This window comes from Arctopsyche grandis, chromosome 1, assembly GCF_051622035.1.
Source record: "Arctopsyche grandis isolate Sample6627 chromosome 1, ASM5162203v2, whole genome shotgun sequence".
NCBI classification, from domain to species: Eukaryota; Metazoa; Arthropoda; class Insecta; order Trichoptera; family Hydropsychidae; genus Arctopsyche; species Arctopsyche grandis.
In genome coordinates, this window is record NC_135355.1 from 21,577,351 (window position 1) to 21,604,195 (window position 26,845).

Genomic DNA, 26,845 nt, shown 5'->3' on the forward strand with positions numbered 1-26,845 from the left:
CTATATAAATTGTTTTATTCGTTAATAATACTAGTCTAAACTGGCCATTTAATAAGTATCTGCCATGTTTTCATCGCTAATCATTATTATAATATCCTTAATTATCCATAAATATGTACAAATAATACAAATTTCAATATGACAATGTTGCAAAATAATTTAAAACGATTTTTTGCACTTTTTGATTATGTTAAAATAAAAATTACAATATTCGTTTTCTAAAGTTCACAATCATTTCACACGACTGACGACTCGCATACAAGCAATCATACAAAGCATAAAAATTTACATTCGCGACACAAATTTATGTACAAGTTTGTATACAAAGATATGTATATATGTATACAAACATTAAATTGGAGATTTTTAGCATATTAAGAACTTCAAAGTGTAATATATATTTTTTGCAATAGCGATTTGCAAATTTTTGAATTGTATATATTTCGCCTGCATCTCTCGATTAATAGTACATACAAATGTATGTACATATCTATATATTACTAGGAAAATTCCGCATTGAAAATGTTTTAAATAGCACCTTAAAGTTCATAGATTAGCTCCACTAGTTGTCTCATATTTGAATATAAGTAGACATACACATATCTTCGTACACATTACAAACCAACGAGAAATATATTACATCACTGCAAATACCGAACGTTATAGTTCTCACCGATTCAGTTTAGGAACTATAAAATCCATTCAAAAACCCTTCTTATTTCTAATATCAACATACTAACAAACTTTAGAATGTGAAATCTAAAACATACTTTTAAGTCAGTAAATAAAATAAAATTACTAGTGAATCAATTATCAACTTTTGTGGTTTTAGCCTAGTTTGTTTAGAATGAAATGGCGGCGTATACTCCTCGGTATCATCCGCACAACACTAGGAACAGCTTCAATGTTTTCTTCACCTCTTGAGGAACTTTATTGCGCGTAACATTATGTCTATGGCCACTTTTCAGAGTTCAATCCTTGCTTTTGTTTTTCTTTTTATATCCATATCACAATGAATGTAAATAATAACACTTTTCGTGATTCGATATATTAAATTTTGATTACATCTGAGTAAAAACTTGTTATTTCATTATCAAAGAGAGCATAAATTGTTAAATATGGCCATAAAGTTCATTACATCACACAATTGATATGTGTTTAAAAACATATCGAGGAAACTCACTTAGAAAATAGAACAGTTAATTTCACTTGCGATTATCAACTAACGATGGTTTTGGCATTCTTCAACTCAATATGAAGTGAAGATGACCATGATATTGATCCCTCAGCAATGGCGGACATTCTAATTACTGACGAAAAGTCTGTTTGTGGATCAACATCAAAATAAAAAAAAATGTTTATGTAAAGACACCACACTTATTTAGATTTTAATCATCACATTAAAGGTTAGAATTTCATTTCCGTTTTTGTAGAAAAAATTAGCAAATTTTTAATATACATATAAATCACATTTTCCATAATCAGCGAAACCGATTTTGTGTCTACATAAACAATGCGAGAATATCATCACACTCAGCATCCGATATAGTCTTAGTCTTTCGCTGGTCACGAAGGCCAGTTTTTGGGCTTAGTCACTCAAATAATGCTAGTATATCGTCCGATGAAGGTGCCCGGTGTGGGTGTGAATGAGCTGAGCTGGAGGATGAAGGCGGCGTGGCGAGGAGATCGCCCAAGCCACCAGGGGGGTCCAAATACGAAAGTAATTCCATGGGATCGACTACATTATCTGGTAATAGCTAAAATTTAAAACAAAATAAAATAAGCCTCGTAAAATCACAAAATTCAACTAGTTAAAAATGTCTAACAAATATTATATATGTATGTATATATGTATATGATGGTACTTACATTTAAGCCTTCGTTAGTTCCTTCACCATCTATAACAGCCGCAGGATCAAAATTAAGGTCAGAAGGAATATCGACATCAGTGAGGGTTGATGAAATATGCTGTTGCTGATCGGCGGAGGGGGGTACGCTGGGTGGACCACCAGGGGTGTGCGCAGAACCAGGAGTGTGTGCACCACCTCCGCCGCCTCCCCCACCAGCACCAGGTGTGTGTGGAGTGTGGGGAGTATGAGGTGTGTGTGGCATCTAAAACATAATTAGATTCATTATCAAATACACATTTTTTTTAACAACATAATTAAATATATATTGAAGATATATCAAGGAAGCTTACCTGTTCGTTAAGGCTTTTTTCCATTGCATTCAATGGATCCAAGGAATTGACACTATCACTTAAATGCGACAGAGGACCACCTCCTCCGGAATACTCATTGCTACCAGGACCGGTGGAGTTAACGCCAAATTCATAATTATTTTGGCCATTTCCACTTCCTGATCTTCCATGACCGTTGCCTCCATTGCCATACGATGATGTCATCATTGAACCATTTGCTATGGTATTCATGTCAGGTGGAAGATAAGGTGAGAGAGCTTGATTCATATCCCAACTGTTCATTGTGGGAAGAGTCATCGAGCCCGGTGAAATTGCTTTTCCTCGTTTACCAGCACAAGAATCACTACTGTCATCTTCCTGCTATAAAATATAAAAAAAATATGAGTTACCACGAATTTTTATTTTGTCTATCAAGCTTAAACTACAATTTAAACAATATTTACCTTGATTCCGGGAACGGTTGGGTTTTTAGCAGCTTTCCAATTAGCTCCACTATCTATCGTGACTTCTTCGACATCAGAATTATTTAATGTATTTAAAATACCCCACATATACTGATCTACTTCTAATCCTTCTAATTGTGCAGGTTTACTGAAAAATAAAATAAATAAATGACATAAACCTTTTATTTTCATATAATTTTATAATAAATTTATCAGAATTTAATTGAACTCACTTGCAAACAGGACATCTCCAGGAGCCTCGCTCACAATTAAGTTGTAGATATGATTCCAAATCAAAACATTGAATATGTTTGCAATCGTGCCCTCGGGCAGGCAAAGTTATTCTTTTAAATGTTATCGGACACTTCAAAGAAACTTTTAACGCAGTCTGCTCCACAGCATCTCTATCTCTATCTTGCATTAATGGACCACCACCACCGTTGCTAGTGCTAGTTTGACTAAAGTTGCGTTTAATTTTGGCAATGCAATGGTCTGCTGTTAATAGCCTTTTACGCAGAAGTCCTTGTAAAACACTCCTGACGCTCGGCCTATGCACTAATTGCAGAACAAATAGATGTGACTGCAAAAAAAATTAAATAAATTAAAATTTTATTCGTTATTCATTTTAATTGGATAGTATGTGTATAATGTAGCAATACTTACACAACAGCATGCTGAAACGGTAATTTGTATCGTGTTTCGGCCTGGCTGACACACATCTTTCAGGTACAAAGGTTTATGAGATGTTTTATTTTCACCACGATCGATAATTAAAGGTGTAGCGTTAACAGAAACTTGCACACTTGCTGGCCAATTGGTATTCATTTGCCTATCTTCATGGTGGAAACATTTTAATTGGAGTTCTAAATCAGATCTGAAAAATAGTGATGCCAATTAAATGGAGTTATGTTTGAATAGTTACTATTTAATACAGGATAAGTTAGGTATATTTACCTCCACATTAAAGTTTGGTGAACTGTCGGTTTTAATTGGAAAACGTGATTGCTTACAGCCAAGTTATGTTCTAGCCTAAACGGTGGGAGGATAATTCCATCTCTAACAGGGAAAGTCAAGCGCAACTCATCATCTAAAAAGCAAAAAAATATTTTTTAATAATAACTTTCACAGTTTAATTTTTATATTGATTAATAAGTATGAGAGCAATACTTACTTTGCATTGGCAAGGGAGGTTTGAGTTCGTTGAAATTTGGTTTGACATCAGCATTGGGACTAATATACGGAGGCATACTACTAGCAGGTGTTAATGGTGGAGTAGGATTCCCAGGTACGGGACTATGCTGATACGTCATATTGCTTCTCATGGTACCAACTTCAGGTTGGAATTGACCAGCAGCTGCATACTGCCCGCTCTGGCCGACATACGCACCACCGTTGCTCGATTGGTGGTGACCAGCAAACTGACCAGGACCCATTCCTCCATTACTGAAGTATTGTCCTTGTGCGGAGTAGGGTGGTGTATTCTGTCTCATTCCGGCACCTCTCATACTTGCAGGACCAAAGTTCCCGCTCGGTCCTAGTGGTTGCTGGGGAGGATATTGGTTTTGGAAACCCGGTCGGCCATTGCCGTAACCGGTGGGATATTGAGGTGTGTTGGGATTGAAACCAGGCTGCATTGTGCCTGGTCCAGTATTTATGTATCCCTGTTGTCTCTTTTGATTCATGTGCATTGCAGGTGAGGGATAAGGTGCAAGCCTCCGAGGATAATTACCGGGACCCATTTTTCCCATGGCGGACATATTCGACATCTGACCAGGACCCATTTGACCTGGCATCATGTTGGCGTGCATACCTCCCATGCCCATATTCGCCATTTGGGCCATAGGATTCATATTAGGATTCATATTAGGATTCATACCGTTCATGGCTGGGTTACCACCCATTTGGCCCATTCCACCCATACCACCCATTCCTCCCATATTTCCCATCGACGACATATTAGGATTGTGACTTCGCTGTTGGCCATAGCCATTCATATTACTGTACTGGGGATTTCCCATACCCATGTTGTTTTGCATCTAGAATAGATAATATAGTGTGTTAACTTGAAGGTTTCACTCTCCTAACGTAGATATTGGGATTGTTTTGGAGCTACATACTTGATTGAAAGGTTGTGCCTCCTGCATGGCGACTACACTTGCAGTTGCAGTGGCTGTAGCAGTAGCTGTGGCTGCAGCAGCCACCATGGCGGCCGTCGAAAGTGCTGGCCCTGCGCCGTATTGCCCTGCCTCACCCGCCGCACTCATGCCGCTCGCAGCAGGCATGCCCCCATACCTGTAAATGAAAAATATATTTAAATTTATTAAAAAAAAACATCTATAATTAAATTAATGAATTCAATGATATAAATCCACCAAAGTCTAAACAGAAAAAATATTTGAAAAATATATATGTATATGTACATATCTGTAATTCAATGGAGGGACCAAAACTAACAATTAATTAATATAAATTAAATCACCAAATTGATTATACTATTTCATGGTATTTAAAGTCATATAAAATTTTCTGAAAACGTATTTTTTTCTAACTATTGACATGAGCAGCACATTCGGCAATTTGGGTAGTAATTCTTAAAACATTTGTAAACATATGAGTAATACGCCTCCAAAATAATACAATTTAGCTCTCTATTGTAATAACAAATAACAACCAAACAAAAGAAGTAAGATAAGATTTCATGCAAATTTTGAACCTACTAAAATAGCGTGTGATTGATAAATTCCAAGGTTAATTAGGCAATTCACCCATTAGTCTTGACTATACACAAGATTAAATCATACACTCATAAAGTTGTTTATGTTTGGTTTATAGCTACGTTTGCTCATCTTTAACATCATTTTGGAAACACTTGGGACACCAGGAAACGAAAAAAACGTGATGTAAAAAAAGAACGTTCTACCCTATGGTGGCTAATTTTGTAACAGTTCTTGGCTTTGGGGTTGTCTATTTTTTTCCATCTATAGCTCAAAAGGAGCTTCCCTAAGTGGATATTTTACAAATCTCTAAATATTATTAGTGCGATAGTTATAAATAGTCTAAATAGGGAGTGTTGAAATTTTATCCGCAGTGGCATGTACGTATGTCAAAAAAGAAACATTAAATAATATCGATACATTGAGGGCACAAAAATAAAAAAATCGAAACGTTTGCGAAGTTTAGTTAATGGTAGAATTTGTCAAGTATTTGAGAAACAAATCAAAGGACACAAAAAAATGTACCCACGAAATCTTAACAATAAAAGAGGCTGCTACCTGATCCACATCTTTGCACTGTACATACACACATAGATGGCCAACAAATATTTCCATTGATACAAGAACATTGCTCAAAACTTCATTTAATTTAAATCAGTATTTAGCTCGCCGAAAATACGAAAAATAAAAAAATAAAAATACGAAAGAAGATTTTAAAACAAAGAAAAATAAAAGGTTTACATAGTACGGAAACTAAAAAAAAACTTGACAGGAAATCCGTAAAAATAGGATTTTTATAAAAATCTTCCCCCACAAGCAGCTAAACATCTGAAGTGCCTACCCTCCACGTAACCATAATTATGTACACATTTTCACATTCTTAGTTTTGTATAAATCATCTTCTTTTCCTCACCTCCATCAATACCATTATCATCATCATCATCAATATCATCACCGACCAGTCAACTCCAATCAGTCTTGCCTCGCCGGCATCTTGCAACAAATCAATACTCGTGTCCCATATTGCCACACTTCTTTACATCACCACCACTTGTCAGTATTGTCTCTATAAAATCCAAAATAAGAAATCATTTAAGAAGAACCTCAAACTATTTGACTTCTATTTGAAGTTTTAAATAACATTCAATCGACAGCAGTTTGGCCGACAATCGCTCTTGGGGTGGACCAAGAAAGACGCAAATACATATATCGAGAAAAAATCAATACAAAAATATGTGCAAGGTACTACCCCTGTTTTTGTGAAGGGAAACGTTTTTTTTTCGGCTGCTGCTGTGAGGCCAGGATTCATGTGAACCGGCCAGCTCACATATTCCCGTAGGGGTAGGTTGTGCAAGGGGTTGTTGTTAACGGAGGGGGGTGCCCCGACCAGGCGACAATGGATCTCCACAATGAATCAATTGGTACTACTACTCCCTCAGTGCACTTTCATCGATGTGTGTGCAGCAGCACGATGCACCATGCAACACAGCGAAAAAGCACAAAGTTTGATCTCCGATATCCGAGGGAGGAACTGTGTTATACCACAAACAAAAACACACGAAACCCGATTTTGATACGTTACACAATATCAAATTTGATAAACAGAGTATACTTACTCAAATCTAAATATATGAGCATGTTTCAGTGCAACATTTTTAATAACACCACTTAAACTTTTAGAATACGACACAAATTGATCATTGATGGAATATTAAACATCTTATCCTAAATGCTAACGTGACACCATAATCGTTAATTTGCAAGTCCTCAAATCTTGCAGTGTACATATGTACATAGGTTGTAATCAGAAAAATTTACAATCACGTTTATGATCATTTGTGAATATTATAATTTATAACTATATTCGTTTGGGTAACTATTGTACATCAAACAAATCTTTGTATTTAAGTTTTAAAACCACCATACTCTCGAACTTCTCTCTGAGATAACTATGCGTTCACATCACTGACGGAAATGATGAAAAAAGTGTACGATGATCTATCAACGTAAACAATAACAAAGACGATCCACAGACAAGCGGAATACTTTGGGAAAATTTTGTAGCCAACCACAAGTGTCAAGTATGCATGTGCATCCAATAATGATAAAAAAGCACGTTCACACACGCGCTCTTTAAAAAAAAAGTAAACATACACTGCATCATGTGGGTTAAATAAAGGAGAAAGGGGGGAAACAAAACGGGGTTGATAGCATGCCCCAAAGGCTCAATGGGGTTAATTAAGTCTAATCGAATTAATTAATGGATATGACGCGGACAACGCCGAACGGCACATCAAAAATACATCAAGCGGACGAGAAGAGGTTAATTCAATTATGGAGGTAAAACAAAAATTGCAGCGAGCTATGCACTATTGATGCGCTCCGCAAGGCCAAACAAGCAAAACTGAAAATCCGGTCAATGAAAACTTCATATTGACACAGTGTAGTCCACTCAACGACCCAAATTATTATACAAGCTTCAAAAACTTTTTGTTAAATTAAATGTAAGTTAAAAATTAACACTAACATAAACAACGTTTATATATTGTGACACGTGAGCTAAAGATGTAGGGTGGTCCTTGTTGGCCGTCTCGCTTTGGCTTGCATTTGTCGCAGTCGACAAGCAAAAAAAGGCACAATAGGGCCTTTTACCATGATCATGGTTAAATAAAGCTCGATGGCTGCGTAAGTGGAAGGGATACGTGTCGTATTGAACGGGAGGCAGAGCTTTCGTCATGGGGAATGATGAACGCTATAAGCTTGGGCACATGCCCTCATCGACGAAAGCTCCATCTCACTCTCTTTTCGAAAGCTATGGGGGTGAATGGTCACGTTTATAATATGAAGGGGAGTGCTTTGATGAATTTATTGATGTTTGTTTCTCACATTATACACACTCTATACAGGGCGTATAATCAAAATAATAAAATAATAATACACCAGACGTGAAAGAAAAATATTACGTTTGAAGCAAGTGCAATCAGTGCATTGATACGGGAGTCATTGAATGGACCGGATAATAAATCTTGAATTGAATGTTAACGCAAGAGAAAAGATTGATGGGTTTGGTGCAAAACAAATGAGACAAGTTTGTACAATTTCATGCACAACAACTTGTGGACTGACTTTGAAATTAGTCATAAATACGAGCAATGTCACAGCATCTCGCCAGGCGGTGACGGGGCGTCCATTTGTCCCCAAAACGATAAGCGGTCATAAATAAAAAGGACGAGGATGAAGTTTTCTCTCTTCTTTTTTTCCCGTCTCCCTCTCTCTCTTTCGTTTGGTCTCAGACCTGGATGCAAGTTCGGCATCTGGAGGTATACGTTGTTGTGCCCTGCGACAACAAAAAAAGATCCGAGGACCATTTGTTGGTATCCAAATATTTATGCCTGTAGTATTCGAATCGTCGCAGCTTTGTGCCTTTTCCGAGAAGAAAAAGTTGCCCCAAAAAAGATGGTGAAGATCCAAGCCGACAGCAAACCATCCGGCTTTCAAGTCAAACCCAACCTTTCGTGATAAGGACGAGGTATTTAAAAATTCAAAATATATAAGAGTGGTCTAGAAAATATAATAAGCCTGAGACAAACTCAAATTCAAAAGTTTGAATTTATGTATAATACATGCATAGGTCGATCTGAAACAGGAGTTTTCGAAGTGGTTTATGAAAATTAATTAATAGAAATACATATATAGATTAACGGCGAAGCCACCAGTTGAAAGCGACAGTTTCAAGAAGACTTCGAGGCCATTACACGAATGGATGACCTCATGCAGGGTCAGTACAAGCAATTTCAATGAGTCTTATCATTTTGTGAATGTAAGCATAGCCATACTATCAATTGCACACGAATCATGCAATAAAATTCATCTCAAATAGAACTGGTGAAAAATTAATAAACATTTTATAAAATAGATTGAGCCACATTAGATTTAGATAGTGATGTTCCGATACCTCCTAAAATGAGGGTTAAAAAAGAAGGCAGGTCAGGTACGATACAATAGTCAACAAAAAATACTGTTCAGATGAGGACGTTCTGAAAACAAGTTGTAACACTTTTACATAGTTCTAAAACTAATTGGTAGTTACGTCTATCAACATATTATTGTTTGTCAACGTGAATGTTTTATAAAATACAGTAAATATGTGTATGTAGCTAACGCGGAATTGCACAAGTGCAAGTTGCAAAATTATTGATGAGCAAACTGTTGGCGACGTTTGTCCTCAAAAATATGAAAAATAAGCAAAAAAAAAATTATCACGACACATCACCTTAACATACATGATTGAAAAATTCGTTTTGGAAGTTTCCATGGTCAATGGTCGCGCAAGACGACGTTCTTCCACATTTTTTTGGTCCACGCGGACCGATCAGAAGCGAGTGCACCTTGAAAGTCCAGGCACAGTCTGAGGTCGTCGTGTCGCCAAACAAACAACAATACAAAAAGAAGATAATAATGACGAGAGCAAAACAAAGTTCGAATGAAAGTATTGTTTGTTACGAAAGTAAATGGTGGCGTTCGAAGTCGCGTACCACTTTCTATATGAGAATTCTTCGTCGGACACTAGGAGTGTGTTAGATACGTTTCTCACACAATTACGAACCGACACATGGATCTACACTTATGTATATATACATATATGTAACACACCAGGCAGTTATTAACATTCCTCTAGATAAATTAGATTAATCTTCTGGTTCTATTGGTGCACTCGTTACCCAACAAACGAAAGTCAGCGATGCAAGACACCCCTGTCCCTTTATCGTCGAGTGAAGGATTTTTCGAATTTTCTCACAAGAATTTATAATAAATGAATAAGTAGTCATAGTTACATACGCATCGGTGTGACTGTTTTCACCTTGCCACGTTCAGGTCGTCAAACAAACAAACCTTGTTCGAATGATTACAGTTAGTTGTAATCGACCGTGTTCAACGCGATGGATACCATCACGCCACGTCCCATATTTATTAGTCGCTTGTTGTATTTGTTTATAATACTAATAATTGCACGAAAATTAAAATTCGGAACGGGGTCGTCGCGCACGACGTACGCACGATCAAAGAAAAAATTTCTCAATAAATTTTCACTCGAGATTATCATGTTAATTCGATTGCAAGAACGCAGCATAGCTGACGTCACTCGGTGACCTCGAAGAATCGAGGAAATCGCACTTGGATGCAAAACTTAATTTATAAAACTGTACAACGCAAAATATTCAAGCGAAAACATAATCAATACAACGAATATCAGATCAATATATAATTATTCCGGTACGCTTATGAAAGTGTTGATAATATACAGATAAATTCGAATTTCATTTGAGATTAGATAACATTACGGTAGGTCACCAAAGTATCAATAAAAATGCATATGGATAATACAAAATACCCGAATCGAAGAGTTTGATTGTTATGAAATAATCATTCAAGAATCCAATCTGGCCACAATAAAAATACAATGCAAGGATAATGAATATAAATATCATGTTTAGGTATGTTTGTCTGTGTTATTTGGTAGAAAAAAAAACAATATATACGTAAGCACATGTGTGACAATTATGTTTTAAAGGTTCGTTTATACCAGTACAGCTCAAGCCGGCAACTGCAGGTTAACAGAAGTACGAAAAATATTCTTCAGTATATTCTATATAGAGACAATCATATCATAATTTGTATGTGACGTATTCGTTGCAGTAGCAACCGACACGATCTATTCATATAATACAGCAGTACATGTCACCGAAACGTATCAAGCAGAACCAATTTTTTTTAGGCACTGTGGAAATATTCATGCATGACGTGACGTCATAGAGACGAGTGAACCCGTACCAACAAAAGTGCTGCCATGTGCATATGAATATTTTCGGAAACGTTATATATTGTGATAATATTGAATCGACGATACGACGTAAGCAACATTGCGCCGTATTGTCGCGCTCTGCAATGTATATGTAAGCCGATTTTGCTTTGCACTCATCCAAAACAAGCATGAACGTGCTGAAAACGGGCGGTGCTATATAGTATGAATAGAAATGTTCTTTTCCGTGCAGTGCTATACTGTGTTGTGCCGAGCTGTTGACGTGGAGTGCCGGATAATATAAATGGACCTTTATTTTAGAACACATTATATAAAGGTTGTGAAAAGATTTTTTAGCCAACAGTTAATGATGAAAAACGAACAACGAGAGAAACTTTAACATAAATTTTCATCGCATACGATTTTAGAAAACAATACGAATCCCCAACCAAATTTTTGGAAACTTAGTATGGACTTTGTATGGACTCGATAAATGTTCAAAATAGTCGAACTCAGAAGATGGACCAAGTCCAAAAAAGCATCAACACAAATACACGCGTTGCAAGAAAAGATCTGCGAATGAGTCTGTCCCCTGTGAATTTGGTAGGAATAAAAAAAGTGTTCACATTATTATAATGGGGCAAAAAAAAAGGAAAATAAGTTGCTCAGCGACACACATACCTGACGGTCCTGAAGTGGAGTATCGACCAGACCAGAGCAAAAAAGATGAGTGCAAAACGCGAGGTGCGATGCGTCAAGAACGGCCGCTTTCGCTCATGGCGCTTCCGCGTGCCATATCCGATAGAAAGCCTACATTTTGAAAATCACTCTAATGCGAACACATCAGAAAAGCCGCAATTTAAATTTTGATTTAACTAAATTAAAAAAAAAAACCAAATAGGTAAAAATTTTACTGGATTCTGTAATACATAGTTTGCTTGACGTGTGATATCTAGAGTACGGACCCAAAGCGCGCCGCTCATTGTTCAATTGTTGTAAATGCTTTGTAAAAACGGTTCAGCAAACTAACAATGCATTTACAACATTTGAACAATGAACAGCGCGCTCTGGGTCCGGGCTTTAGTGATATCATATCACACGTCAAGCAAACTATGTATTACAGAAATTACACTGATATGTAGTGTACTTAGTTTGGTGTTTAATGTCACAATTCCATGTTTTACCAATTTTATTCGACAGGTTTTAAATGTGTGTAAACTGTATTAATGACCAATCATTATAAAAGTCTGATATATATACATATGTATGTAGCATAAGGTGATTTTTTCCAAAAACCTATTTCTAAATACTTCAATTATTTAAAACGAAGATAAAAGAATCATGGACGCATATTTATGAAATGATCAAACCGCACAAAATGGCAAAGTTTCAAAACGATTTGAAGACTAGGAATTTTAGCTCAATCTTTTGCGAAAGCAAACTAATGACTAATAACTTATTAGTAATAAGAGGCTTGCAAAAATGAATTCATTTAATAGAATGCTCCTACAAAATTCTACACAAAACTGGTTAAAATTATAGTAGAGTGATTAGTTAACAATTTAAGGTTTCAACATTTAATTTCATCAAAGTAAAAAATCCGTCGACTGGTGCATTTTATGCTGATAAACGAAAACAACATTTGACTAATTTGCCAATATGTTTGTAGGAGCCATAATTTTCGCCGAAGAATTTGTATATGTATCCATCTATTAGATAAAAAAATTCTATTACATAAAAAAGTGTACTGATTTTATCTCACGATTTACCAGGACAGATATCCAAAAAAACAAGTACTGTCCTGGTAAAATCAGTACAAATGGTTACCTTAATGTAGCATAGCATTTATACTTCATACTAATTTATATTGCAAAAATGAAAGGACATATAAGTACTAAGTTGAGACAATTCTTCAATTTGGTCAAGTATAAAAAAGCCGAATACAAATATAGAAAATATTTTAATATGTACCATTGAAATTGATCGATCAAAAAAGCTATACCTATGTAAGATTCGTGATGTATCAAGCTGAATGTTATGTTTGGCACGGTTGGAAATATTGAGAGTGTTAAACTGGCTGAAAAAAGTTTAAAATTGTCTAAAAGTGGAAGAGTCGTTTGCGCCAGGGACGATGACGTTGCTAACCATGTACTAGACTTGGCACGCTCGTGATGAATAGTAGACGCGACCTTGCCACGGTTTCATTCATGATTGGTGCAGGTAGTTCAGATGCGGCGAAAAGGTTGAAAAACTCGACCAAAAATTTTAAGTATATATTGTGCCTACATGGGACTTGGTGTGTTGAACACACTTCTGGAACATTCGTTGTCGGCTGCACCATTGTCATCGTAGCAGGTAATAAACAGCTAAAAGGCCCACAGAAAGAATGTTAAATCTCACTTCAAGTTCGACACAAAGGTATGCCGTGCCAATCATTCGTTTATTGACCGGTGAAAATACCAGTGTTGAACTTGTTCGATCCTAAATTTCTGTATTCGCAGAGTTTTACAACCAATTTGGGCCCAGTCTTTCTAACTTTACGAGAGAAAAATAAGTTGACGTTATTAGGTGGATAATTACAATGATATCTTAAAAAGATGTTTCATCGTGAGGACATGAGTCATTTATCGTTCGCTCATGAACATAATAATTTGTTCATACACGAACCAACCTGGCCAGTTATAGTGTACACAAAAGGACAAATTGACAAACGAGCTAGTCTGTTCATGCACCAACTATTAGTCATAAGTAGAGGTAGGACCGGAAGCGTGCCGTTTATTGTTCAATTGTTGTAAATCCTTTGTAAAAAAGGTTCGGAAAACCTTAAACAATTCATTTACAACATTTGAACAATATACAGCCCCCTCAGGGTCCGGGCTTTAGACTCATAGAGCATAAGTTTAAAAATTCTCAATCGTTTGTTTCATTCTCCATATATGCATGCTTATCGTGGCTTGCGATATTTTGAATATTAGCATTGAATGTTGGAATGCGATTTCTCATTTCAAATACTTGGCGTTTTAATGGACGAACCAGAGTGAACACTTGGACTGTATCATATAATATATATGAATCTAATAAAAGTGGGCATTCACGGAGACATTTGTCGGTGGATAAATCTTTCGTTAGGTGTCTAGCAAAGAAATTTATCATAGAGGGAGACAAATATCTTAACTAAGAGGGTTTCAGAGAATCTTCTGTCTTCAAAAAAATATTTTGTCAAACGCAATTTTGGAATCATATTGACAAAAAAGCCAAACTTTGTCGACACATACATACATATTAAAATGTATAGACCAAAATTATTCAGTGAATTCATACGACTAGAATAACTAGTTGAATTAGAATAACGACTTTCCGATATTTTTATGTATATTTTTGACAAAATTATCAAATTAATTAATCATCCTGTAGGGGCTTTACGACATGGTGAAGTTTGGGTTGCTATCCAGAGCGTTGGGACCGATTCGACCATGTTGGTTGCTACCACTTTACTTCCTTCTCGACGGTCATTTCATTTTCCAAAATATGTACTATTTTTTTAATTAAGAGGGGCTGGCGCCCCTGGCTACAACCATGGTATAGACTGTGTTGTGTTGTAAACAAAAATCTTATTTGTCGTTGAGAAATTGCAACGATTGACAAATTGCTCGAGGTTCATCTAGATATATCTTTACGTTAATTGGAGACAAAAACGTTCAACCCAATATGTTGATATTAAAATAGTATTACTTTTTCTTCTATTCAGATATGAAACTTTGTGTTTAACAATAAGTATTATGTATGAATCAATACGAAAGCAATTTGTGTTTAACAATAAGTATTATGAGCATTGTAATGAATTTGAATTGAAGTTTTACGAAATTTGTTAGTCTAAGCTTGACTTCGTGAAGAAACAGTCAAATTAGGTTATTATCTGTGACAAATATGAACCAACCGTTAAAACGATCGGATTGAAAGCAAGCGACAAACACGACAACAATGGCGCGTTGTACAAGCGTTGGGGTCAGATCCCAACAATATTTCTTCTTCCGTATTGTATCGATTATGTTCGTGTGTAAGCAAAGTCTATACAGCACAAACACGGTTTTTCAAACTGTAAATAATGCATTAATTTTTTAATAAAATTAATTTTAATACGGTTAAATTATATAATACAGATTGCGTGAAGAATTTGCAAGTATCGAAGAGCACTTATAGTTTGCTCAATGATTTTAAACTCAATGAGTAACGGATAGGAAGTCGTTAGTAACATTTAACGGGACAGAAAAAAAATGTTGCGAACTGCTTCCGCACGCACAAAGGTAACAAACCCCATATTACCAAGTCATTGACAGCCCCTAAACACCCCTCTGTTAAATAATGAAAGCGCCTAACCCCTGGATGAATTTGTATGAATCAATACGAGGCTTTTCATTGTGTACGCTACACTGTGTGCCACAGAACGTATAAACTTGCGTCGCAACGTTTTGAACTCATTATTTATGGTTGATCATATCGTCGAGAGCTCGATCTTTATAATCTAGATGTGCGCTCTTTGTGTGTTAAGTTATTGAACGATAGAGTCGTTACGTTTTTGAGCGGTCGGTTATTCGATACGGGAAAAGTTTACATTTGAGAAGAAAAAAAAAAGATGCATTGTAATTTCATAAAATATGCGGATATGTTTGTCGAACGATAGTTCGAAGCGCCCCTAATGAATAGGCGCCTGTGGTCGAAGCTTGATTAACCGTAACCTAGTAACGACACTGATCTTCTGTTAGTCAGTACGAATTAAATATACAAATCGTTATTAAAATTAAAACAAAAACAGTTTAACAAATTTTTAACCCTCCCAAAAACCGTCTACGATAAGTTAAAGTACCATGATAACAAATTTGATGACTAAAATTAAAAACTATAGATTTGTATAACGGATAAACAAATAAATATCTATCTTTGTCCAGTGGAAGATAAACTTCAATAAAATTACTGACTAAGGGGAAATTCACCTAATTTTTGTTTTATCTACATACTAAATACGATGATCAATAGATGAAGTTTTTAAGATCGAGATAAAATTCGGCTATTTTTTTTTAGGTACTAAGTATCGATCACTGACTACGTTTTTATCCAAGGTTTTATATTATTCTTTGTGCCAGACGAGGTATTTTTACTCAAGAAAATAAATTCTGTGAGTGTGGTTTAACCCATTTTAGATGCACATACTTATAAATGCCACCATCGTCTATGAATTAAGGCAATTGATACGCAAAAACTTAGCAAAAAAAGAAGAAAGTTTTCGCAGAAGTAAAAGGTCGCAAAAGTGGGTCAAATCGGGGTAAAACGATTCAACGAAAAATCCTATACGAGCCGACAGCTTCACCCCAGGCTCGAAGAAGCGTGGGAGGGCGATCGAGTGCCACCCCCTAAACTAATTGAACCACCATCAACCCCCATACATACTCCCGCAGCGCTAATGGACTAAACCGAGACACTTAAATTGACGCACCAATGACGCTTCAATTAAATACTCGGAAGATTAATAAATTAAAATTGGAAAAAGCGACCGCAGCATGGATATATTACCCAACATATAGGTATATTATACGAGTTAACCCTTTGATTGCGAGGGCGCAGGAGCGTGCGTGTTGCTGAAATCAACACATGTCAACGCCAAAGGACCAATAGCGCGTCGAGACTCGTGAATTAGGGTTGTTGTTCCGCATGTGCATTATTTACCGGCAAAATCGGGTTGTATTATTATTGTCTGTATACATACATATATACGTATATAATATAATAGAATAGACGCTGTTTGCCCCTACCTCAAAAAGCGTCACCTAATGATTCTTAAAATGTGACAAATGGGACGCTACATAAATATCATTCGAGCATAACCGTGCAAAAAAAAGAGCAACGTGCTAAATCAACACATATTTAATTAATCAATTAATAATAATAGCGTAATAATTTGAATAAACATACAATCGATACTTTGACATATTTAATTAATCCACTTTTTTTGCAGTCAACTTTCTTATAACGACCTGGATTGGCTCGGCAAAAACACGCAAGAAATGTAAGGAAACAAAATAAATAAACAAAAAAAATGAAAATGTGAGCGGATGACGTTTTTATACAATTTCATATTTTCCTTTTGCCTTCTTGTATTCTCTCCGTTTTCTTGAGAAATTAACCCAGCGCGCTATAGGAGGGTTGACTGCACGTACCAAAAATTCACATACCAATTCATCAACTTTTTATATAAATTCTGGTAAAAAAAACTATTGTAAGATTTGATATTTATGATTTAAATCTCACCAACCAATATGTAATATATAATACATATTCAGAGGATCAATTAGTAAATAGTAGATTGATTTGCGCCTGGGGCAAAAGCTTGAATTTGGCGCCCCTTTTTTCCCTCAAAAATCATGTTTAATATACAAAACAATTTCAATTTTCATCAGTTATTTGTATGTTCATACGTTATGGTGTTATAGAAAAAAGATAAATATACTATAAATAAACAATAATGAGTATTTATTCGTTTTTAATACGACGCAAGAAGAACATGATAACCGAAATGAGTATAAATTCAAATTAAAAATATTAAATAATCGATAGAATTCTAAACGGTCTATATTTTGAATTTTTTTATTCAAAGGCGAGTAATGGCGAATAATGTCTTTGCATTTATTATTTCATTTAAAATTTCGGAAATTTGTCGTATTCATTTAAAATTCGCATTCAAAATTAAATTTTCTGATGACGATTCCCCCTCTCCTCCCTTTGCAATTGGTTTACCACAGTATAATTATGTATGTACCTAAATAAAAGCACGAATAAAAGTACCTCTTATGAAATTTCCTACAGCGCTTCATAAAAACAAAGCAAACTATCTGAAAAACTAAAAAAAGAGCGATAGGCAAACGTCCAAATATTTCAAATATACATATGTACATACATATATATGTAAAAGCATTGGGGGATATTTCTTTGTCGTTTGTGGAATCGCAAAGCTCGAGTGCGGGGAGCTTAAGGGTCAAAAGCTGCGGCTCGTGCGTGAAGCTCTCGAGCAGAAACACCTGCTCTTTGCGGTCGCGTCGAATTATTTACATCCTCAAATTAAATACAGTGTATTTAATAAAGTGTGTCCTACATGTGTACGGCTCGACTTGGCGTGAAATTGAAAACGGTCACGACGATTCGGCCCGCAATGTGTTAAAATCAACACGCGTTCGACTTTCAATGGAACGTCAAAATAGACGACCACTCATTGAAAACAAACAACGAAAGCTCGACAATAATGTCGATAGCATAATCTACCTAATAAAAGTAAAGGGGTTGTTGAGACTATAGTGATTACAAACAAAAGGACAATTGTAAACGTAGCCGAAATATTCAAATTCAAATTTCAAGTTAAAATTTTTGGACTTAAGACAGAAATTGTTTGAACAATGATTTCATTGTACCGAAATAGAACTGGATTGAATGAATTAATACAATTGTATAATAGTAATTTTTAGATTTTCGATCGTAAAATTTGCTAATAAGGAAAACGTGTGGGTTATAATGTGATTTCCGCACATCCTTATAAAGGATATCATTTTTAATTCAAAAAATTCAAAGACCGACAATATACATACATACATGACCTTCATGAATTTTTTGATTGATACACTTTATTAGCTCGCAAGTTGTAATTTATATGGTTTTCATAGCATACGATATGAACAGGTACCTCCATGGCTGAGAAGAATTAGCATAAGAAGCTTTCACGGTCAGTAAACTTTCCAACAACCTACAAGTTACATGTTACACACCTTTGGTATTATTTCGCTTTATTTAACAGAATCTCTGCTTTACTTGAAATCGATCACTAATTGGTAAAGGAGAACAAACATATGTATGTATGTGCCCCTTAATATGACTTGAAATTGTATTATTAGATATTATAATATTGCAAAACAATTTTTGAAATTCGTCTGAATTTCAACCACTAGGAGACTTTGAAATTTTGACCAAATAATTCACAATGGCAAAAAATTTCATTTTTTAAGGGTTAAAATGATCAGAAAGATATATTTGTCTACACATAAGTATATATTTCACTTTATTTTGTATGTAATTATTGATTTATGTAAGTCAATTTTTGATATTCAAAATTGTACGATTTGATATACATATGAACAAATGTTTAGCATGAAATGAAAGATCAAATCCACATGGTTAGATAGATATATTACCAATCGAAATTGGTTGAATCCATTACCTCTACTTTGAATATGCACAAACACGAAAGTCTAATGATCTCGATACGAAATATAAGGTTTGAGCCACTGAACCGGCTCATATATGTATACATATTTACAATCAGTTGTATAATTCACTGTAGCGAAAATACGCAAGTAGAAGGTTGCGAATAATATTATCAAATAATGAACCTTAGTTTTTTAATGAGGAACCTTAAGTAGTACATAAAGAAATTATCGGATATCGGATGGTCATTAGGTCGATTTGCTGCATGTCAAATGCTGCATCTAGTATGTACAATGTCGCAAGGTCCATGATTGCATGTATGTGAGCAGTGTTTCCATCTGCCCTTTAAGTTATAATTCACAATTGATAATGAAGTATAGACGAGGCTAGTATAAATAAATGGGTACGATTTAAGATCTGTTCATCAGCGTCCATATAGAATGTACCAAATAATACTGTCCGTAATTGCAGGATACCTGCTGCTACCGGTTTGTGCTGGATAGGTATGGACAGACATTTAGTGGTGCATTTAAAAAAAAGCTCCTGAAAACGAATCATTTGCGCATTAGAATAAGATAAATTGCGCATCAAATAAATATAATTAGGTAAATTATGCCCGACAAAAATTATCTAACCCAAATTTTAAGTAAATATACAAATATATAAGTAGACAATTTCGCTTCACCCATTCAATACCATATCGTAGATGTACACAAAATATAAGGATTCTCCCCATTAACGTACGGGATAATTTACCGCATTTAATTTAACTCTTAAAAATGGGACATTTGTCGATTGTGAGTGAACCGAACTGCCCAAAACGCACATCGTCGGATGAGTCAACATATTACGAAGTCAAAATAAGTGGGTTCGATACATTTCGTAGCAGTTGTGCGGTAGGTCGATGCATGTGCGTTTGTGGAACATGTGCAAGTTCAGGGCAATGTGGACATATGCCGGCCGGAAGATACGAACAAATCAACCCCTCCGGTTTGAGCATAGTCAAACAAAGCAGTCGACTAGAGCTCTGACAACCCCCAAAAAACGAACTAGAACACCACACTGTATATTACATGTACATATATGACTTCCCATGATCGAGTTTTTGTCGCCCTTCTCGACCCACAGACAAACCGACGAATTATCGCTCTTGTTTACACGCGTCTATGTTTCACGATGGTTTGTGTTTACATTTGAAAATGATACACGTTTAAGCATCATGACTTCATAAAAATATGTATACTCCCATGTAATAATAGTAATTGCTGTCGTAAACATTATCGCGCTTTGCAATTGCAATTGCAATTGTAGTATGAATTAAGAGTCACAACCTAAACTATGTATGTAGATATGCATGCGAGAACAAATGTGTACTTTTTATACATGAACTATTTAACGCTGAAAATAAATCAATATTCCTGAGTATATTTCAGAATATGGTATATCAGGAACATATTAACATAGAAAAGTAATTTGATCTATATTTTGTTTATTACGGACATGGCTTATCTTATATAACGCGTATGTAATATTGTGCTCAATTTATTAGATAGTCAGACAAAGTCCAATGCAGTCAATGAAGTATGGAACGCTAAATGCTCAGCATTACGAGGCGAGATAGGAAACGGAATACGTGGGAATATGGGTAGTAAGTATGACGAGGGTAGTGGATATAGTAGAGAAAATGAAGACATTAAAATGGCAATGTCACGTAGCTAGAAAAATGAATGAAAGGTAGACAAAAGAAGTGCTGGAATGGTACCCGAGAGAATGTAAAAGGGTAACAGAAAGGCAGCAAGGATTGAACGACATATAATATATGATTATATGACATAAATATGATTGGACGACAGTAAAAAAACATAAAGTAAAAATTGGGTGAAATGGTTGAGTTGCGGAAAACAGAGACGATTGGAAGCGTTTTAGGAAGGATGTCTTCATCCAGCAGTGGATGGTGGATGATTGTAAATGATGGCGATGATGATTAGATACTACCTAACAAATTACAATTATATTTTCATTTGTGCCAAAATTAAATAGTCCAGTCGTAGCTACATATATGTATATGCATAACACGTTCAAATTATGTATTCAATTTCACACGCAACCCATTAATTCTAAGAAAAACACAAGCACGGATTATCACATTATCTATAAAATCCAACACATATTTTTATTGTAACGAATCATTAATCGTCAACAGTAACCATTCAACTATAAATCTAATATTGGAATGTATTACCTTATCATATCAACAGATACATATTTTGTATTAAACAACAATTACGTCCAATAATTTGTGCAAGTGTGTCACGTGAATTCCGAAATATGATCAGTCGCCAATTAAATTATGTAGAAGCTATAGTGCACTGCACAAAAATGATAATTAAAATTTAGATGGTGAGGAATCGTCGACAATAACAGAAGGCGTTCGAAGGGCCGACAATAGCGAGGACCCTTCATTAAATAACAATTCGACAGGGGTGAATCATCGTCACTTCATAGGGCTTCATTGAAGGTGGGTGAAATGTGCAGGAGACCCTTCAAAATTCACGGTCTGTTACCACGACCTGCTATAACTCGGCGTAATCAAGCAGCGTGACGCTAAAAGACCAGACCCAAAGACCAGAGAGATACCATCAGCCACGGTAGCCGACCACGGGATCAAATCCTCGAAGTGGTAAAGGGGAGACGAGGTAAGAGGCGTGATGATGACCACTTACGACTAGGACAAGGGGCACTCATTTGACACCTTGTACGATGATAACCGTGACAAATTGGCGTCCCACAGCGAGGATACCCAGTGAAAGTATGTACGTACAGCTAAACCTGTATTTTCTTTTTGCCTCTCGTCTACAGGACTAGTTGCGATATGTACACTTAGCGAAAACTGGTTCGCTGTTTTCAACAACAGATGAAAATCATTGCGCGTCGGGCCGATAATCAGATGCAGGTCAATGCGGACAGGTCATTTCGATTGATTAGCACTTCTTATTATATAATACAACGGTTCCCAACCTATTTTGATTCGCGTACCACTTGGTAGTACATTACGATAAATTGTACCACCGTATGAAAATGATTGTATTTCATGAAATTTGCTATTGCAAGTGTAATTATATAGTATTTGCATGGTAAGGAATGTGAAGACAGGGTAGACGCAATGGATCTGTTTTGTTAAGAAATTTAATTATATTACTGATAATTTTTTAATAATTTATTTTCTTTTCTTAATTAAATCTCCTTACAAAATAAATTTAGTGAGATTCTTGTGCTTGTTTCTAGGAATATATTTTTTTTAAATTCGGTTAAAATGATGCCAGATATACCCTTAAGTCTGGAGCTGCATTCAATCTATGTATTTCTATAATTATCTTTTATAAAACGGTATCGATTGCCGGATTTTCGACCATCGACGTCGATGTTCGATATTTCGATATTGACGTCGACTATGATTAATTAAGATAATGTTTATTAATTATATAAAAATATTTCTATTTATGATTGTAAATCATTCATTCTTGCATGTCCGCCATTACTTATTTTTTTTTCGCGTACCACCAACTTTGAACCGCGTACCACGGGTTGGGAGCCGCTGATATAATATATTGCAGATAATCGAGAGAAGTTCTTTAAAAAATGTCGATTTTAACCATGAAATTCCTTTGCTCGATCTCTCATGCGGTGCGCAATTTCAGCAATCCGAGATAAGATACAAAGCAAATAACGCACAATACGCATTTTTTTTAATAAAAAACATATAGAGAGCCAAAATTTCGATAAAAATTAAAAGTATGCATTTTGCGGAAGTTTATAGAAACGTCAAGTACATACATATATACGTATGTAAATTTGATAGTAGGTATAGTAGATCCGAATTGTACAAAGCAAAGCAAGCTTATGATGAAAAAAAAAACACAAAAAAAGAGGCAAGTTTATTTTCATTTGGATCATCTGAACGTATACCGAAAACTTACAGATTTTTAATCCCCATATAATCCGAATAAACGAGTTCCAACCGTATTTATGAAACCGCAGACATGAAATCAAATTATTCACTTATCAGGCGCCTTTCCCAAGTATAAATAAATAAAAATACTTGGGAATGACACGAACAGATCTAAAAAAAAACGCTATACCGATTTAAAAACATTCTTAAACTACACTCATCCCCTGTTTTACAGAATTTGGTAAAAAAATCTCAAATGAAAATTGAAATTTATAAGTATCTCGAAAAATACTGAAAATCACAAGTTATGACTCAAAACTAAACTTAAGTTAGGGAGCAGTTATTTTCTTAAAAAAAAAAACACGTTTTTACAGGCTATTTTGCTCTCTTACTTTGAACACTGATGGAACCCAGTTCATTCAGTGAACAGAAAAAATATGCAAACCAAAAATGCATCACAATTTGTTACCTTACTTTGAAAAGGTTCTAACTTCACCTGTTTTCACTGTTAGTTAGAACCCTTTCAAAGTAAGGTAACGAATTGTCGAATTTTCTGATCTATATATGTATATTTTTTTTTAATATATTTTTCAAATGTAGGCCATTGTGGCGCATTAGGTTCTTCCTGTAATGCCAAAACTATTAAATAAATAAATAAATATACGAATTTCAAAACAATTTCTTAACTTTTTACAAACATCGTAAATTTTTTTTAGCATTATGTCTTGTACATATATATGGAAAAAATTACTTCGATATGCGGGGGAGCCATGCTTCCCTGTGTGATTTCACCCTTATGGGTGTTTTTACACGACTGATGGCCCAACGACAACTGGTCCATAGGACATAGCGATCATTCGTGATACGTTTAAGATCGGAGTACGATGATGATATATGGATGATGAAACTTTCGACACTTTTCACTGTTTCCGGTATCCCAAAAGAGTTTTAGAGAGAGAGACTTACCCGGGCGCGGAGAGTCGATATCCTCCGGGTGGTAGATGATGGTCAGGGTGAGGCTGAGGGCCGGAGCCAGAGCCTGAGGAACCCCACAGCGTGGTGGTCACTAAAGCCACCTGCTGCTGCTGCTGCTGCTGACCGCCACTCGTCCAGTCCCTGAAACACCATCAGCACACTCTTCACACACTGTCAACGATTACGTGCCCGGCGAAAAGCTTTCGTGTCACCGATGATGATAACCTCTCGTTTTCGTGTGCAATCGTGTGATAACGTTCTCGTGTGCAATCCTTCCAACAACTGACCAAACGCACAGTGGTGTCATTCTATTGATTTCCGGAAACCTGTTGTTCAGAATCAAAAGTTTCCGAAAACCCGTTGTTTGAAATCAAAAATTCATGTCGTTTTTGTTAAAAATTGTACAGTTGAACTTTGAAAATATTGTTTAATTCGTAGTGAAATACATAGCAGGTATAAGGAAGGACCTTTTTTCCGTTATGCACTAGAAAAATTAACTGTTGGTCATTCAATGTGAACTGCACAGCTGCACTCGACATTTTTTTCAAACTAGCAAACTTTCTGCATCTCTCAGTTTGGCATATAGTTCGATTCAAAACGGACTTATTTTTATTATTTCGGTTTTACTCGATTGAATTGTTAGACTTTATTTTCATGTATATATATAATATATATAAAACCGTAGTTCCGAAATTAGGATGACACCACTGAACGCACCAACTATATATTTAATCCGATTCACCGAAGCACTGGGGTAAACGTTGCACAAATTGACATCACCGTTGAGAAGAATTGCACACGAATACTGAACTGAGCGTTTTTTCACAATATCTTCACTTTTCAAGAAAAACACAGTAGAAATCGTTTGCGGTTGTATATATTAAATATATATTAATTTTGGGATATATACGAATATATCCTTACACTCGTTTGGCTGTTGCCATAATCGACTTCTACTGGTATTTCGAAAACGTTAGCACGGAATGGATCGATACGGACACGAAAACTAAACGTGGGCATTTTATTTGTAACGAATGTATTTTAAAATATACATCTACGACAATAAATAGTAATACGAAAAAAAAAATACTAATAAAAAAAAATGATAAAAAGTAAACAAATAATCGCTGTGTGTATGTATATTCGGCTCGTACAATTCGTATTGTGATTAAATTTTAGTGCGCGATTAAAAAGTTTTATCTTCGTAGCGTGTATGGGTTGCAGCGTTTAGAGTTTACGAAACGCATCGACAGATGCCTCCGGGCGACCGTTAATCGAAATTAACGTAAATAATGCGAACCGGTTTGCGTCTCGACTAAAATGCAACCGTGCATCGTTATCGCACGCATTAAAAACGCATAAACAATTGCATAAAGTGTCGACGATGTCGATAAACTTAATCGCAGCTCCACACGTGTGCACTTTCAATGCGAAAATTTGCAAAATCGATTTCGGTCTAATGGTCGCACACGCGCGCGCGCGCAGGCCAACTGTCAAAGCGTCAACGCGCGAAATTCAAAAAAAAAAAACATTTCACGTTTAAATAAAAATAAAACGTAACTTTAATATATATATATAAAAAAATCGTCGTATGTGTGTGTGTGTGTGATTCGTTTCTGATTGGCTATTATTGGTAGAGTTAAATATTCTTAATGAATTAAATCAAACAAACGAACGTTCACTGTTAGATAAGCCACATTAAAGCGGTTTACATTACAAGCACCGAGCAAAGCCGGGTGGAACCACTAGTAAAACTAAAAAACACAAATCGAAATTAGCGCGAAGATTTCGTTTTGAAAACGTATGACAGATGCGGCGCATGCGCACGTCGATACATCAATCGTTACGTAAACACTGGATCGCCCGCGAAATTCGAACCACTGATGAGCATTCCAGAAAGGTCACAATTTGGCACTGCAATCCGAGTCACTTTCCAAACACACACAAACACGCGCAACGGTAAACAAACAAAAACAAATCACTACTGTCAACAGTGAAATAAACATTGTAGGAAGGATACTCTACTTGTGAGAAATTTTGCGGTGATTTTACGTTTCCAAGTCGACGGCGAGTTCACGGCAGAGGAGGAAGGTAGGAGGGGAGAGGGGTGGGGGAAGTCGGAAGAGTTGGCGCGCGCGAAATTCAAATCGGTCACTTGGCGCACTCGCTCACTCGCCTGTCCCACACAACAGGTGACCACTGAACAACTGAAGAGTTGGCGTTCGCGAGCCGAGGGTCGTGGCGCGTCCGCGAAGGGTCGACTCGCGTACGAATCGGCCGAACGCCGAGGCAAAGAAGCGTTCGAAGTTTTGAAGTTCCGAGTGCGAGAGCGAGAGCGAGCGGTGGTGCGAGTGCGAGGGCAAGGGCGAGTGCGAGTTGCAGCACGAGTTGCGAGTTGCGAGGCGTGTACCTGTAGGGCGTGTAGTGTAGCATCGGACTCGTTTAGCGGCGGCCGCGCGGGCGGCACGAGCGGCCGAAGCGCGGCCGCACACGAACTGCCCGACTGACGGTGACGGCGAC

At 36.2% G+C, this 26,845-nt stretch overlaps 1 protein-coding gene across 1 annotated transcript; it reads right to left on the reverse strand.

Annotated features, from left to right (window-relative positions):
* On the reverse strand, window positions 1–26,845 carry tna (Zinc finger MIZ domain-containing protein tonalli). Its single transcript, XM_077446409.1, has 11 exons — window positions 26,736–26,845; window positions 24,317–24,466; window positions 4,761–4,935; window positions 3,815–4,679; window positions 3,598–3,730; window positions 3,307–3,517; window positions 2,877–3,223; window positions 2,644–2,791; window positions 2,201–2,560; window positions 1,870–2,112; window positions 1–1,757 (listed from the first exon to the last, which is right to left on the reverse strand). Exons 1-11 carry the CDS (start codon window positions 26,756–26,758, stop codon window positions 1,593–1,595), a joined length of 2,820 nt encoding a protein of 939 aa, XP_077302535.1. The 5' UTR covers window positions 26,759–26,845; the 3' UTR covers window positions 1–1,592.

What these genes read in the sequence shown, in the direction of transcription:
- tna (XM_077446409.1), bottom strand. Translation starts at nt 26,758, where the DNA reads ATGCTACACTACACGCCCTACAG. An exon ending in CTACACTACACGCCCTACAG is followed by an intron (nt 24,467 to 26,735) that starts GTACACGCCTCG and finishes ATGGTGTTTCAG; the next exon opens with GGACTGGACGAGTGGCGGTC. An exon ending in CCGTTTCAGCATGCTGTTGT is followed by an intron (nt 3,224 to 3,306) that starts GTAAGTATTGCT and finishes TTTTTTTTGCAG; the next exon opens with TCACATCTATTTGTTCTGCA.